General features: G+C 38.5%; 2 protein-coding genes across 19 annotated transcripts in view; one reads left to right on the plus strand and one right to left on the minus strand.

Moving 5' to 3' along the window:
• MTMR3 (myotubularin related protein 3) overlaps positions 1 to 15,345 on the plus strand; it is a 131,478-nt gene that overhangs the window by 89,785 nt on the left and 26,348 nt on the right. For all 14 annotated transcript variants that reach the window (XM_053669646.1, XM_053669647.1, XM_053669645.1 and 11 more), the window contains 3 exons: positions 1,602 to 1,768; positions 12,278 to 12,374; positions 15,129 to 15,242. In XM_053669646.1, coding sequence (XP_053525621.1) covers positions 1,602 to 1,768; positions 12,278 to 12,374; positions 15,129 to 15,242 — 378 coding nt within the window. The remainder of the gene's footprint in view (positions 1 to 1,601; positions 1,769 to 12,277; positions 12,375 to 15,128; positions 15,243 to 15,345) is intronic.
• LOC119055172 (uncharacterized) overlaps positions 1 to 15,345 on the minus strand; it is a 116,893-nt gene that overhangs the window by 37,551 nt on the left and 63,997 nt on the right. The gene's annotated exons all lie outside the window — the stretch shown is intronic.

Consider the following 15,345-nt stretch of genomic DNA (forward strand, 5'->3'; position numbering starts at 1 on the left):
CTTAACTATTTGAAAGTAAGTTAATATAATCATGGCTCATTATCTTGAACTATTTCAGTGTACTTTCCTAAGAATAGGTATATTTTCTTACATAATCACAGTATTATAATCAACTTCACTATTTTATACTTTATAGTACTTTTATCCAATCTACCATTCTTGTTCCAAACTTGTCATTTGATGTAATAATGCCCTTTGTAGCAATCTGCCTCCTGGATCACAGCAGGATCCAGACAAGGTCAGATACTACATTTAGTTGGCATTATTCTACTGCCTCCTTTAATGTGGAACATATTTCACCACTTTTGTCTTTATGGCACTTTGAAGGATACTGTCTTTTATTTTAATAGACTGTTTCTTATTGTGTTTGTCCATGTTTCCTCATGGTTAAATTTAGGCTGTGCATTCTCAGCTGTTACAGTATACGTATGAAGTTGTGTCCTTTTCAGGGTGTTGTATTATGTCTGGAGGCAAACAGTACCCACTGTACCTTATTGGTGATGTTAACTTTGATCACTCTATCAAGATGTCAGCTACTTTCTATAAATTTTCTCCCTTGCAACTAGTCTGTGGGAGGCACTTTAAGACAATGTAGATTCCTGGTTCTCATCAAATTTCTCCATAGATTTTAAAAACATTAGCATCCACTAATGTTTTTATATGATCTAATCTTTAATGGTTCCAAAATGATGCCTGAAATGCCTTTTTAAATTTAATGGTTCTGCAAGTTTTAAATTTTCCAAGTTTTTACTTTATCTCTTTGATGTATACTGGTATGTCAGTAAACACTGTATATTGGCATATTGATAAGCCACATTGATTGGGACAAGGGAGAGGTTTCAGTGACCTCCTTGGATAAGGTAAATATTTAAAGTTGCCTTTTAACCATTGAGATTTGGCTTGCTATTCAAAGCCATTGAGATTTGGCTAGATAGTGGTTACAACTCACAGTTTAAAAAGTTGCTTATTAATTACTCAATTTTAAACACTGCATTTGAAAAGGTAAATTTTACAGTGATTAACCTCTTAGTTATATGTTCTGAAAATTGCAGTTAATAGTAGAATTATTTTGTTCCCTGCATGGTCACATGAATACCATAAGATTTTGCATCTAAAGTTGCTGATTTATTCTTACTGCTAAATAGACAAATTTTGAAATTATTCCAAGTGACAAAAAACATTGCTGTGATTTGAGTTCAGCCTAATATATTATGACAAAATGAAAAGAACTTCTCTAAACATATTTCTCAAGAGGGACAACTGTAAAGCTTCGATGGAAAAAGTAGAAGAAAATTCCACTCATGGAGGAGACTGGGTGCCATTTTATAATAATTGACATTAATCAGTCTCAGAGCTTTCATTAGTCTAACAAAGTAAGTTTTCCACACGTCCAGGTTTCCTCTTTTTGACATTTTGTACCATTGCCTAAAATTTGTTGGCGTGTTTTTATTATAAATGATAAATGTGAATGACCACCTCTAGTACTTTCTTGACTATAGTTATCACTTCTCCATGAGTAGGCACTCTTGAAATATGGCTTCTGTTAGGTTTCATTGTTATATGTCTTCTGATTGCATCCATACTTGTTTGGCTTTACAAAGGTGTCAGTTTTCAACTTTTGAGCAGTGTCAAGAGTGGCTTAAGAGACTGAACAATGCAATCCGACCACCTGCTAAAATAGAAGATCTCTTCTCGTTTGCATACCATGCTTGGTGCATGGAGGTCTACGCCAGTGAAAAAGAGCAACATGGAGACCTGTGCAGACCAGGTAGGCCTTTTCTAAAATATGCAAATGGTGGCTTTATCAAACTTTATATGAAGTGGGATTCCTAAACATTCTGCACATTTCATTTTCAATCAAATGTATATTTTATGCAGCATCTAGCATGTGTTCATCATTCTTCTAACCTCAGTAGAACATGTTTCCTGCTCTTCATGGGAAGAAAGGAACACAAGATTTGATATCACAACTTACTGGGCCTAAAAACCAACTATAGTAAGATTTGATGGTGGTTTTGGAAGCCTGGTGGAAAGTAGCTATGAGTGTTGTATTCAGGTCTGGGAAGACTTCATGTTTGAAGTGGCTTTGAAGTTTAAGTGAGAGTTCATGAACTAGAGAATGGGGAAAAAGAATGATAGAGCATGTAGCATGAACAAAAGTATAGAAGTGGAGATTAAACCACATAATAGTGGAGTACAAAATGGTCTTTCACTGTTTTTGAATTTTCAAGTCATAGAGTACTGTTGTCACCTCTTTCATACCAAGATGATGAAACAGAGGTCCAGAGAGGCCAGGTGACTTCCTTTAGGACAGGGAAGCTGAGACTGTACTGGAACCCAGACTTCCTGGTTCCTCATTAAACCTTTGTCCTAATTACATTCTTTCTCCCTCAGAAATGGCTTTTACTAAGTTCATGTTATTTCTCTGCATGTAGTTGTATGTGAATTTCATGTTGCTATAAGTAGAACTTTGCTGGTCCAACACTGAATCTTTGGAGTATTCGGTTTGGGAGCAAAGTCTTGAATTCCTAAGCAGTGAAGAGTTCTGAGTTCTCTTCCAGGAAAGTTCACTCTTGGGACGTTTTTCTTTTTAAACCTCAGTTTTAAGTGTGAATCTTCAATCTTAACAGTTCTGCCCTGGATCATTTTAAACATTTGAGGTTAATCTAATTACGCTTGCATTAGCTTCTTCCTGGCTCATTCACTGGTTGAAGTTTTTGGTTTATATTCTTGTTTAAATACCATATAACCAACATTAAGCATCGTCATGTTTTTAAAGATGCTTTGATATGTATTTTTGTTTGGCCCTTATGATCTCATCAAACAGGAAGGATAGGCTGGTATCTCTGTTTTGGGAGCCAGAGAAAAGGAGATTCAGAAGTAATGCTGTTGCCAAGTCCTGCCATCAGGTAGTGACAGAGCTAGAACTTAAATCCAGTTCTCAGCTATTGAGAGGTGACCATGTGAGGTGCTATAGATACAGAGATAAAAAACAGAGGCCCTTGCCCTCGTTCACCTTCAAGAAAAGCCTCAGAAATTTAAGCTTCCCATGAGCCCTGTCAGGCCAGTGGAGTCCAGAGTCATCCTCAAGAGACCACACCAACATTGGAAAATTATGATAATGAGTTTTTAATTCATTATGATAATGAGTTTTTAATTTATTATCATAATTTAAGTTATGGTAATGAGTTTTGTCTCTCACTTCACTCCTGTATCCATTGCATCTCTCATTTTATTTTTTCCTCTTTAGAGATGCCATTGTATTTTTAATTTTTTTATTCCTTTCTTTGTTGCTGGTTCTCAAGTTTTTGTTTAAAGGTAAAGTTTATACAGAATGAAGTACACAATTCATATGTGTACATTTGGTTTAATATTCCTAACTCCAAAGGTATTGCCCTAGTTTGGGGCTGCCAACATTAGGTCAGGAAGGCTTGCTTTCTCCTATCCTGTTTTTTCATACCCACACATTGAAAATTCCTCGTCTTTTTAGATGATTCCTTATTCCCTGGATAATTTTAGTTGTTTCTTTTGGATTTGAGCCAGCTCTTACTCCTAAGATACACCAGGTCAGAAACTTCACTTTAGTCTTTTAATTATGGATGGTTTTGTCCTGAGCTGGGATGCTTTTGGTCCTCAGGTCCTTCCCTTCCTGATGATATTTGGTGTTCTTTGGCCACCAGGCTTTACAGCTGTCCACACTGTCCTCTGTTTTCTCATGGGTTGTGATGCATACAGGCATTTGGTGGGTAAAGTACTCACTTAGGAACTAGAAAAACTAAAATCACATCCATACTCTGCCATTTAATTCAAAAAATAAACTGGGTACACCATTTATCCGCTCTGTACTTTGGTTTCCTTTGTTCTTCAAACTGGGACATTCTTGTTCTTTTCTGCACAAGCTGATTTGGGTATCCTGAAGATCAAATACGTTATGCTAGAGAGTTCAATTCAGTAAATGCTTGTGTACCTCCTCTGTGCCATGTTTGTGAAAACATTTTAGAAATTATGAATACACAAGGTGATACCATGCCATTGTAACTAATTAATTGGAACTTAAGTAAAGGTTGTATTTTGTTTCTTTCCAGTATATACAGTCCACATAGAAGTTAACTTACTGTCACTCACATGGAATCTTGTACTTCACTGACTTGGTTTGTGTGAGTGTGTATATATGGCTTTTTCCTTTTATATATATTGTGAAATATAGAGGAAAAACCTGCTGTTAAAAATACTGTGGTGGCATTTTGGAAGCCAGTCAACCTCGTTCCTTTGTCTCCTCCCAATATCGTTAAGTGTTGGTGGTGGCAGCATTATTACTTACCAGAATGTGCATACCAGACAACCACATTTTTATAAGTTGGCTTTAGGAGGAGACAGCACTTGAAATATTTCAAAGTGATGCTTTTGTATAATCTGCCCTAACACATGAGATCACAAGCATAGACGCTGAGGGGTGGAAATAAGATTAGTCTTTCAACAGTTAGTAAAGACTTTTATGAATTCTCCTTTGCCTATTCTGTTAGGAATAAAATGTATCAGAGAGGAGGGAATTGGGAAAATTACATTATTACCTTGTATTCATATAAATCTAAGTTTCTGACTGTTGAACTTGCTATAGTTAAGCCAGCCACACTGGCCACAGCTGTAGGTCTTCTAGGTCTCAATCCGCTTTGGAAGAACTATCAGTGTTGCTATCAGAGTTCATCTGTGAAACTTGCAAAAGCCATTTGCAAACCTCTTGACTCTGCTTTTAACTCCATCTCAAACGCTAAGAAAGGAATGGGCTAAACATTTAGTCTCCCATATGTTCAGCTTCCTTCTCCTCATTGTAATGGCCTACTTGGTGGTTGTTCTGTACTTGAGCATTAATCTGAAGTCTTGACAGATGACTGGGCAATTCATTATAGTAGCATCAGGCCCACTTCTCTGACCTCCCTTCTGTGAAATGCCAATTAAGCACATCCTATTTAACCATGACAGCATACGACTCTGGGTCTTAGACAGTTGTGCAACTGCCTGTTTAGTATAAAGTAAAAGCCCTTTCTAGGAGAGTCTGTCTTCTGAGTTTGAATACTGTCCACTAACTGTACATCTAGATGACTGTAGTAGAACTTTTATTCATAGAAGAGAATGATTTCTCCATATTTGAAAATTGGGAGGACTAGTTCTCACCTTCTTTGACTTTGGTACTGTTTTTCCTGACATAGGTAGGGGCCTAGGCCTTCTATCCCAGGCATTTAAGCTGTGTGTGATTGTGGGCTTGAATATTCAGAATCAGCCAGGGAGCTAGACATTTTTTTGGGGGGGGCACATTTTTAGACTACTGATTGATAGTGTGGTTATGGTAGAGGGACTTGTTGCTTTTTAAAAAAGTTTTCATTCCCATAAAAACAAGAACTACTAAATGTTAAAAAGGGACAAATCCTTATTTGAGGATGGGGGTGGTGGAGGCAGACAAGAAGGGTTGAAATGGAAATATAAAGCCAAACAAAAAACTATGACCTTAATATTTAAAATAAATTGGGATGGCTTCTGGTCGAGATGGTCAAGATTTACCTGATCTTGATTAGGTTAATCTTGGTCAAAATTAGGTAAATGTGATACTCGAATCCTCCTCCCAATCACGTCAAAATTATAATGAAACTGTAGAACAATCATCATTCAGAAATGCTTGAAATCTAGCTGAGTGGAAATCCTGTAACAGGATATAAAGAAGAAGATACATTGGGACTGAACCTGATTTTGTTTGGGGCGAATGTGTGCCTAGGAAAAATGTCCATCCTCCCAGATTTTTGAAGGTAGGTTTGGCCATGTGACCCAGTCTGGCTAATGAGATAATGATGGATATGCTATCTGGAGATGTGAGATCATGGAAATGGAGCAGACATGGTGAGGACATGAGGCATTAAGCATGAGGACAAAAGCTAACTCATTAAGGGTGTTGTTGAGGCTAGAAAGCCTGGGTCCAGCCAACATCAGAGCAGACGACAGTCTTAGATTGCCTGCGTCCAGATTCACTAATACATGTTTAAGCTACAGTTGGCTGAGCTCTGTGGTACACACTGTTCTGAAACATGCCGATGGGCCTCAGCTTTCACCTCATTGACAGAGCAGTGCTTCCCCAATTCACTGTAAGTTTCCTGAGCGTAGGAACAAAGCCTTCTTTTATCTAAGTGTTCTCCATGGTGCCTAGCTAAAAAGGATGAAGATCTAGGGAATACCGAAATAATTTTATATCATAACGGAATACAAGAAATCTAAGGTTTCTTTTACATTGTTGATTCTTAACCAAGATCACACACCAGAGTCATTGCGTGTATATATAAACATGCAAGCCTACACATACCTGGGCTCCATGTCCAAACATTCAGATCAGAAGTTCTGAGATGGGATACAGGTATTTATATTTAAGAAATAAAAAATTTGTAGCCAAGATTGAAATTTTATCTTCATAAAATTGCCAGGAAACTTGGCTTTAACTTTGTGTACTATATATATAACCACCCATCTCTGTCTGTCAGATAGTATCACCCAGAAGAGCCTGACATTTACAGGCTTCCTGAACTTTTCAGTAATAGTTGAAACCTTAGTGGCCAGAACCCTCACTTCAACTCCCTGATTAATGAAACATGCTTTAGTGCAGGGATATGAAACTCATTTTCTCTGGGGCCCACATCAGCCTTGCAGTTGCCTTCAAGGGGCCAAATGTAATTTTAGGACTGTATGAATATAAGTAACTTCTGTTTAACAGTTAAGAGCTGGGCACTGCCACCCGGTAGAAAAAAGGTACTGGGCTGGATTCAGCCTGTGGGCCTTGTGTCTGCCACCTGTGGTTTCATGTAATACCCAGAGCCTTTTATATTTTAGCCATTTGTGAGGAACACAAATTAGAACAAGCAAGAATTAAATCGTGGCTAGCCAGTCTAAAGCATTTTCAGTGAGGAAGCCTTAAGAGTGGGCCTGGTAAGGAGTTACAATTATAGCATCCCTTAAGGAACAAAAAAATTTCAAGGTGGCTAAATAGTGCTTGTCTCTGGAAGGGTTAGGGTAGGAACATGGGTGTATCCAATCAGGTTAGAGATACTCTGGGGCTTCAGAGTGGGACTGTTTGTAGAGGTGGGTGGTAGGTGGATATTTGCTCTCTGTATGCCTTGTATATGCATTAGATATATGCTTATGAGTATGAACTGGTTCATTAAAATATTGTGTAATTCAGGCAAAACAATAAGTTGGGATATTAAGCATATCTGATGTTGAATCAGTGAAGACAGGATTCTGAGAAGGATATTTTTAAGCAAAATATAGCAATATATGTGCTTTTTATTCAACTTTTCTGACTAAACAAACAAATAAATTTCTAACAACTTGGCAAAAAGCCAAATGAATTGATGTTAGATCTGTAGCAAAATTTCTTTCCAAACTGTAGGCTGTGATCCACTAGTGGGTCATGAAATCAGTTTTAAGAAATGGGCCTTGGCCAAGTAGCTCAGTTGGTTACAGCATCATCCTCATACTCCAAGAGTGCAGGTTTGATTTCTAGTCAAGGCACATGAAAGAATCAACCAATGAATACATAAATAAGTAGATCAGTAAATAAAAAATTAAATTAAATATGAAATTTAACATTTAGATAGGAAATATTAATATGGCATCACACATAGTAAAAGTGGATATTACTTTGTGAAGCTTTTTAAAATAAACATGTATTGAATTGTGATGTAAAACATAAATCTTACCATGGGATGTGATGGTCAGTTTCAGAGTTTATGAAGTCACTGCTTTAGAGGTTACAAAGATAATAAAACTCACTCCTTGCTCTCAGGGAACTTGAAATAACATTTTTTGTGCTTCCTATACAGTATATATTTCTTTGTGTAGCTCAGAATTTTATGTTCTAGATGGTAGTTCTAAGTCCTTCTTTGGGCAATGGTTCTATGTAATGAATTGCCAGTGGTGGCAATGATGATGATTATTTTGCCAGTGATTGTTTTAAAATTATAGGATCCTTTTAGGGTATCTATGGTAAGAGGTATTAATGTAAAGGACCATTAATTAAAGCACTTTAATCTTTTGCAAAGACTTGGAGCTGTCACAGGATGGGAAAACTTTGCTCATTAATTAATGAATTTGGAAGTTGCCATAGTGTTACAGCTTTCAGACTGGGATTATAAGTGAAAGACTCCCCATCAGTATTTTTTAAATACATTTATTGATTATGTCATTACAGTTGTCCCATTTCCCCCCCTTCATTCCCCTCCACCCTGCACCCCCCTCCCACCCACATTCCCACCTTTAGTGGGGAATGTCTATGTGTCACAAGTTCTTTAGCTTCTACATTTCCCATACTATTCTTGCCCTCCCCCTATCTATTTTCTACCTACCATCTATGCTACTTATTCTCTGTACCTTCTCCCCCCTTCTCCTCCTCCTACTCCCCTGTTGCTAACCCTCCATGTGATCTCCATTTCTGTGGCTCCGCTCCTGATCTAGCTGTCTGCTTTGTTTGCTTTTATTTTAGGTGTGGTGGTTAATAACTCTGAGCTTGCTGTCCTTTCACTGTTCATATTTTTTACCTTCTTTTTCTTAGATAAGTCCCTTTAACATATCATATAATAAGGGCTTGGTGATGATTAACTCCTTGAACTTGACCTTATCTGAGAAGCACTTTATCTGCCCTTCCATTCTAAATGAGAGCTTTGCTGATAGAGCAATCTTGGATGTAGGTCTTTGGACTGCATGACTTGGAATACTTCCTTCCAGCCCCTTCTTGCCTGTAAGGTCTCTTTTGAGAAATCAGCTGACAGTTTGATGGGAACTCCTTTTTAGGTGACTGTCCCCTTATCTCTTGCTGCTTCTAGAATTCTCCCCTTCATTTTAATCTTGGCTAATGTAATGATGATGCGCCTTGGTGTCTTCCTCCCTGAGTCCACCTTCTTTGGGGACTCTGAGCTTCCTGGACTTCTTGGAAGTGTATTTCCTTTGCCAGATTGGGGAAATTCTCCTCTATTACTTGTTCAAATAAGTTTTCCACTTGTTGCTCTTCCCCTTCTGGTAGCTCTATAATTCGAATGTTGGAACGTTTAAAGATGTCCTGGAGGTTCCTAAGCCTCTCCTCATTTTTTTGAATTCTTGTTTTTTCACTCTTTTCTGTTTGGTTGTTTCTTTCTTTCTTCTGGTCCACTCCATTGATTTTAGGCCCAGTTTTCTTCCCATCACTATTGGTTTCCTGTGCATTTTGCTTCATTTCACTTAGCGTAGCCTTCATTTTTATATCAAATTTGCGACTAAAATCAACCAGTTCTGTGAGCATCGTGATCCATCAGTGTTTTGAACTGTGCATCCAATAGGCTGGCTATCTCTTGGTTGCTTAGAAGTATTGGCTCTGAGGCTTTAAGATGTTCTTCTTGAGCCATAATGTTTTGGTTTGATTGCACCTGTATGTATGAGGGGTGAAGGCTTATATGTTCACCAGGGTGGGGCAACCCAGTGGCTGGGTTGTGATGCTGTATGTGGGGGCAGGGTCAGAGAGGGAGCAGTGGTGCTTGCTCTGCTCTCGCTTGGATTTCAGTCCCCTCTGCCACTTCCCACAAGCGAATTGGGCCCTTCTGGTGCTGGTTCCCAGGTGTGTGGGCTTGTGTACATTCTAGGGCCCTGGGGATCTCCCCAACGAATTCTCCTGTGAGGCTGGGCACCTCTCCTGGCACCGCAACCCCTGAAAGTTCTTCCAGTTGGTGCTTTTAGGCTTTATTTCTCGTCATTGGGGCCCTGAGTTGCTTGGTCTGTCTCACTGACCGTTTTTAAGCCTGTCTGGTTTATCTGTGTGCAAATGTGTGTCCAAGGTCAGCCAGCTGCCTTTCACGCCTCACTGGGTTTGCTCGATTCCTCCCCACATCCGGTTCTGCCGGCCACTGCCTCTTCCTGCCAAGACCCCTCTCTGCAGGCCGCTGACTTCGCCCCTCTTACCAGTCTGAATGAATGGTTCATAGTTGTTGGACTTTGGTACAGTTCAATTTTCTGTCTGTTTTGGTTGTGTTTTTGTTTCTAAATCTTTGTTGTCCTTAAATTTGGTTGTGCAAGGAGGTACAGTGTTTCCACTTACGCCTCCATCTTGGCCAGACATCCCCCATCAGTATTCTTGATGGTCACTGTTCCTTGCAATTTGTAGGTAGATAGCACCCCAATTCAGATAGTTTTCCTCCCATTTAGAAGCCTACATTGCTTCTAAAATTTTTCCAAAATGGAATACATTCATTTGGTTATTTCTTCTTGCACCTCCGAGCCTTATCTTTTTATAGTATAAAACAGATAATAACTAGTTTAGTTTAAGCTCAAGAAAAGTTGTTTAAACGGGAAGTAGTTTTGTAGAATTATCCTTCATTCAAGTAATTGCCATTTTCTATTTTGAAGCACCTCTCCCAGAGAGAAAAAAAGCTTGATACTTTGATCATCAAAGCAGTCTGATTGGTGCTTTTGTTACTGTAGTTTCTCCTAGTCCCCACCAACCTTTATTTTACAACACATAACACTGTACATTAGAAGTACTGCTTAATAACTTTTGTTTTTTTTTAATAAAATTACTGCCTTAGGACTCTAAGGTATTTTTAATTAAAAAATTAAGCTATTTCTTTTATCAAAGATTTTATTATTTGTTTTTAGAGAAAGATGAAGGGAAGGAGAAAGAGAGAAAGGTTGCATTTCGTGTGCCCATACTGGGGACCTGGCCCGCAACCCAGGCATGTGCCCAAGACTGGGATTGAACTGTTGACCCTGTGGTTCGCAGACCTGCGCTCAATCCACTGAGCTACAACAAACCAGGGCAGTACTCTGAGTTTTAAAGGAACAAAGTTATTTCACATTTAATTCCTTTGTTTCTTACTGTCTTAAGGAAGAGAAAGCCAAATTCATTAGGGCAAAAGTTGACAGGTTACACATGTTTGGGTGGATAGTTGTACAAACGCTCAGCACTTTACTTGGTAGTGTGGTGTTTCCTGAGATTCCTGGGTGCTGGCAGTTACCATTCCCTTTTATCTGCAATTCTGTAATCTGTAAGGCTCTGAAAGAAAGATTTTTTATTGTATTTGGTGGCTTGAACTGATTTGAACTGACATGACCATTTGTTTCTTTATTTACCACATTTAGTGTGAATTATCCACACATTTCATTGTACAAATACTGATGTTTGATTAAGTAGACCCTGTTGAGAGTGTTAACCTAATAGTATATGTACTATATGTACCATATGATCCAGAAAATTCTTAAATTCTGAAATCTGGCCTAGAAGGTTTCTGATGGCTTAAAGGGGTACATCTATCTATGTTATTGGGTTGGCCAAAAAGTCTGTTTAGTTTTTTCGGTAAAATGGAAGACATTTGTTTCATTTTCACCAGTAACTTGATTCATTTGGGTATTTTGGCTCTCTCCCATGTAGTATAACATTGGTTGTTCTCAGTGTCTCTCTGTTTGATCGCTCTCAACTTCAATTTGTCTACCTGACCACAGAGCATCATCCAGCAAGAAATCTCCAGCATGAAACTTTGCAAACCACTTTTGATGTTCTATCAGTCACAGTACCTTTTCCATACACTGCACAAATCTTTTTTTGTATTTCAGTTGTGTCTTTACCTTTCTAGAAACAATAAAACATAATATGCCAAAAATGTTGTATATTTTTTCATCTCAATATTAAAATGGCTACACAAAAATTTACCAATTTGATGTTTATTGAAATGCACGCTGATATGACAGCTGTCACAATATAGTCTAACAAAATTGTTTTGAGTGAAATTAAAGTCAACTAAGTGCTACTAGATCTGTTGTAAGGAAAAATACCAAACATACATTTTGGCCAACCCAGCGCTATACTTGGTGGACTGTTGATTTTATTTCTTATTTATACCATCACTCTGAGCATGGAAGTAGGTAAGCAACCAGACTAGTGACTAGCACATGGGTTTTGGGACCAGACAAACCTATGTCTCACAGTTTCAGTGTTTTCCTCTGTAAAATAATCTCAGTGATAACTCTCCTCAGAGTTGATGGTAGAGATTAGATAACATACTACTTCATCAAAATTAATTTCTTCATTCATTCAGTCTTAACCTTGGTAGAGGTTTTTTAAAAAACTAAAACCAAATATGTTAACTTTATTTACACAATACCTGCCTATCCCACTCTACTCCCCCCTTAAAAAATAACTGAGCAGAGTAGCCATGCTTTTATTCCACATGTTTTGCAGAATGGTGTTCATTTCTTCTTTTCTGCTGTCTTTGGCTCCTAGGGGAACACGTAACATCAAGGTTTAAAAATGAAGTGGAGCGGATGGGTTTTGATATGATAAATGCGTGGAGGATTTCCAACATCAATGAGAAGTACAGGTGAGTAGTGTGGGTCCCCATGGACTGTGTTTTACAGCCAGTGTGTTTGCAAAAACCCTGTATCTCATGTGGCAACATTTGAACTTAGACTTTTCTTTCAAATAAGAGTTTTGTATATTAAATTTAAGTGCATGATCTTTAGAGTGCTGCTTCAGCCTTCTGTTCCCATTGTTATCACTGAAGTGGAAAGTGATCCTTACTTAATAGGATTCTGGAACCTTCCTTTCTTTCTCCTCCAGGTCTCTGTTCTTGGCGTGTGCATGTCTAGATAACACTGTGTTTACCGGTAGGCAGGTAGCTTCTATTCTCATCAGCACACGACATCACATTGGGTGTAGGACCAGTGATTTTATAGCAGTGATAAAACTCTTAGAAGCTAGTTTTTATAACTATTTTAATTCATATCCTATGAAATGGAAGTATTATTCTGTTTTTAAATATATGTATTGATCTATAACTTCACAGCTATGATAATATTTAACCATTAAATGTTAATAGAACCTTTATTAAATACTTCTCATTATCTGTTTCCTTAACAGTTATAAATATTTTGGTGGGGGAGGGTAGTTAACTTCTGTGATCCAAATTTCTCTAAAACAAAATTGTCCAGAAGATTTAAATTAATATACTCTTCTCCTCTTAAGTTTTCCTGCAGTGGTTGGAAGCATTAATCATACTGCTGTCATTGGAACTCCCACAAGTTATGATAGCAGTTTTCCTGGAGTTACTGTGGCTAGCCATCATTTCATTTTTCTAGGAAGGACTACAGCTAATTACTGTACACAGCTCTTAACATGGACCATGGCCAGGAAGTTAAGAACTTGGGGTGTTGTGAAGAATTGGGAGCTAGCTAGCCCTGTCAAACCATCGCCTGTTCTCAGTGATAAGTCAAAGCAGAATGAAGGTGGAGACTGGAGGAGGGGCTTGACAGCGCATGTGGCTGCTACAGGCTTTGCTCATATGTAACTTTCCTATCTGGAAACTGCTTATCTGTAAGTGACCAGCTAGTACTTGCTGAAGAGCTGATTATTAGGTGGTGTTATATAGGACAAGGCATATAATATTCAGAAAATAGGATGAAATAAAAAGAATTAAGAAAAGCTTGTTTAAAAAATTAGAGTTCAAAAGCCATTGGTTTTCAAAAGTCCCTATTTTATATGGGTTTTAAAAATTAACTTCTTTCCCTGGTTGATGTGACTCAGTGGATTGAATCCTGGCCTGTGAACCCAGAGGTCACTGGTTTGATCCCCAGTCAGGCACATGCCTGGCCTGTGGGCTGGGTCCCCAATTGGGGGCATATGAGGAGCAACTGATTGATACATCTCTTGCACTTAGATGTTTCTCTCTCTCTCTTCTTCCCTTCCCCTCTCTTCCTAAATATTCATTCATTCATTCATTCATTCATTCATTCATTCATTCATTCATTCTTGTCTGTGAGCCCACTATTTTACCTCAAAACTAGTCTTAAGGAAATTTAAAAGATTTTTCTACTGTAAAATTACAGCCCTCTTACATACCTCTCCCTCTCCTCCCTCCCCTCTTAAATAAATAAAAATTTAAAAAAAAAATGTACTTTTAACTTTAAAACAGGATAAAATGAACAAGACTTATGGTAAGAGTTTTAACTATGATCAGTGTGTCCTCAGTTATTTTTAGGAGTTTATTGGTAGGTGTTAGGAATTTTATAGAGCTGCTCGTGGTCATAGCCATTCTCCTGGTTCAATAGCTTTTAAATTCCTAATACTTAATCTTCTGGAAATTAAGACTGGGAGAGAGATGTTTAATGCAGAATGATAAAAATCTCCCATTTCCTAAGCTACTTTTTGTTTTTTCTGCCTGTTCCTGTAATACATAGGGTAGTTTAGGGCAGGTAGTGTGGTGGTGGTGAAGGGTTAGTGTCATAGTAGTAGTATTTTAGGATTTGGATTAAAGGTCTGAGTTGCATTCACTGTTGAAAGGAATACTGGGTTACTTGTGGAGAGATAGCAGATTGTCCTGTAAGTAAAAAGTCTATCAGAAATACTGCTTCCTAGGGCACCAGCTTGACTAGTGTGCAACCACAAGCATCTTCACAAATGAAAACAGAGCTTTTATCCTGATTGTAGTTTGTTATGAAGTGTACTTTACAGAAATTATAATTAATGGCTTATTCACATTACTGAGTTGGCTGAATGGGACTATAATTATATGTTCAAATAGACTGACCTGTGGTACTGTTTCTATATACTCCTGGCCACATCTGCTACCTATAATTAGAACACCCTATTTGGTTCACATCAAAGAATACATTAATAATCCGATGAGGTCTTTGGAAACTTGAAATTGGGGGTTCTTGTCCTTCTTTACTGGTTTCCCTTTGACAAAAGCCTGAAAGACTAAGGATCTGGTAGAGGTAGCACAGACCCTCACTTCTTTAGCTGGACTGGGCACTCGTGTAGTTAGAAATGACCCGTGTATCTGTTACAACGGAGAGTCACAGTGGGGTAGTAACTGCCTCTCGACTCCCCGTTTTGTCATTGATAGTTAAGGCTGGCAGATTCCCAAAAGGCAGTATCAAGTGGAACGGCCCAAGACAATATCACTTGATATACTTGTATACATAAATAAACACACATGGTAGCCCATTCTGGTGAGCAGGCCAGGACTCAAGTAGTGCTCCTCATTGCCTTTTAACTGGCTCTGGGTGGCTTGATCAACATCCTTATTCTGATTTCACCAAGTTTCTCCCTCTTTCTCTTTCACCTTACCTATTAGGCTATGTGGTAGCTATCCACAGGAGCTCATAGTGCCTGCCTGGATCACTGACAAAGAACTAGAAAGTGTAGCAAGCTTCAGGTCCTGGAAGCGCATCCCTGTTGTCGTCTACAGGTAAGTGAGCCTGGCTGGGCCCAGCTTGGTCTGGTGCTACTGCCCACTGCATGTGGTTTGCTGCCAACCCGGGAAGGGAGAAGAGGGTTCGGAAACTTTGCAG

The sequence above is a fragment of the Artibeus jamaicensis genome, unplaced genomic scaffold (genome assembly GCF_021234435.1).
Source record: "Artibeus jamaicensis isolate MK-2021 breed Jamaican fruit bat unplaced genomic scaffold, CSHL_Jam_final contig_525, whole genome shotgun sequence".
NCBI classification, from domain to species: Eukaryota; Metazoa; Chordata; class Mammalia; order Chiroptera; family Phyllostomidae; genus Artibeus; species Artibeus jamaicensis.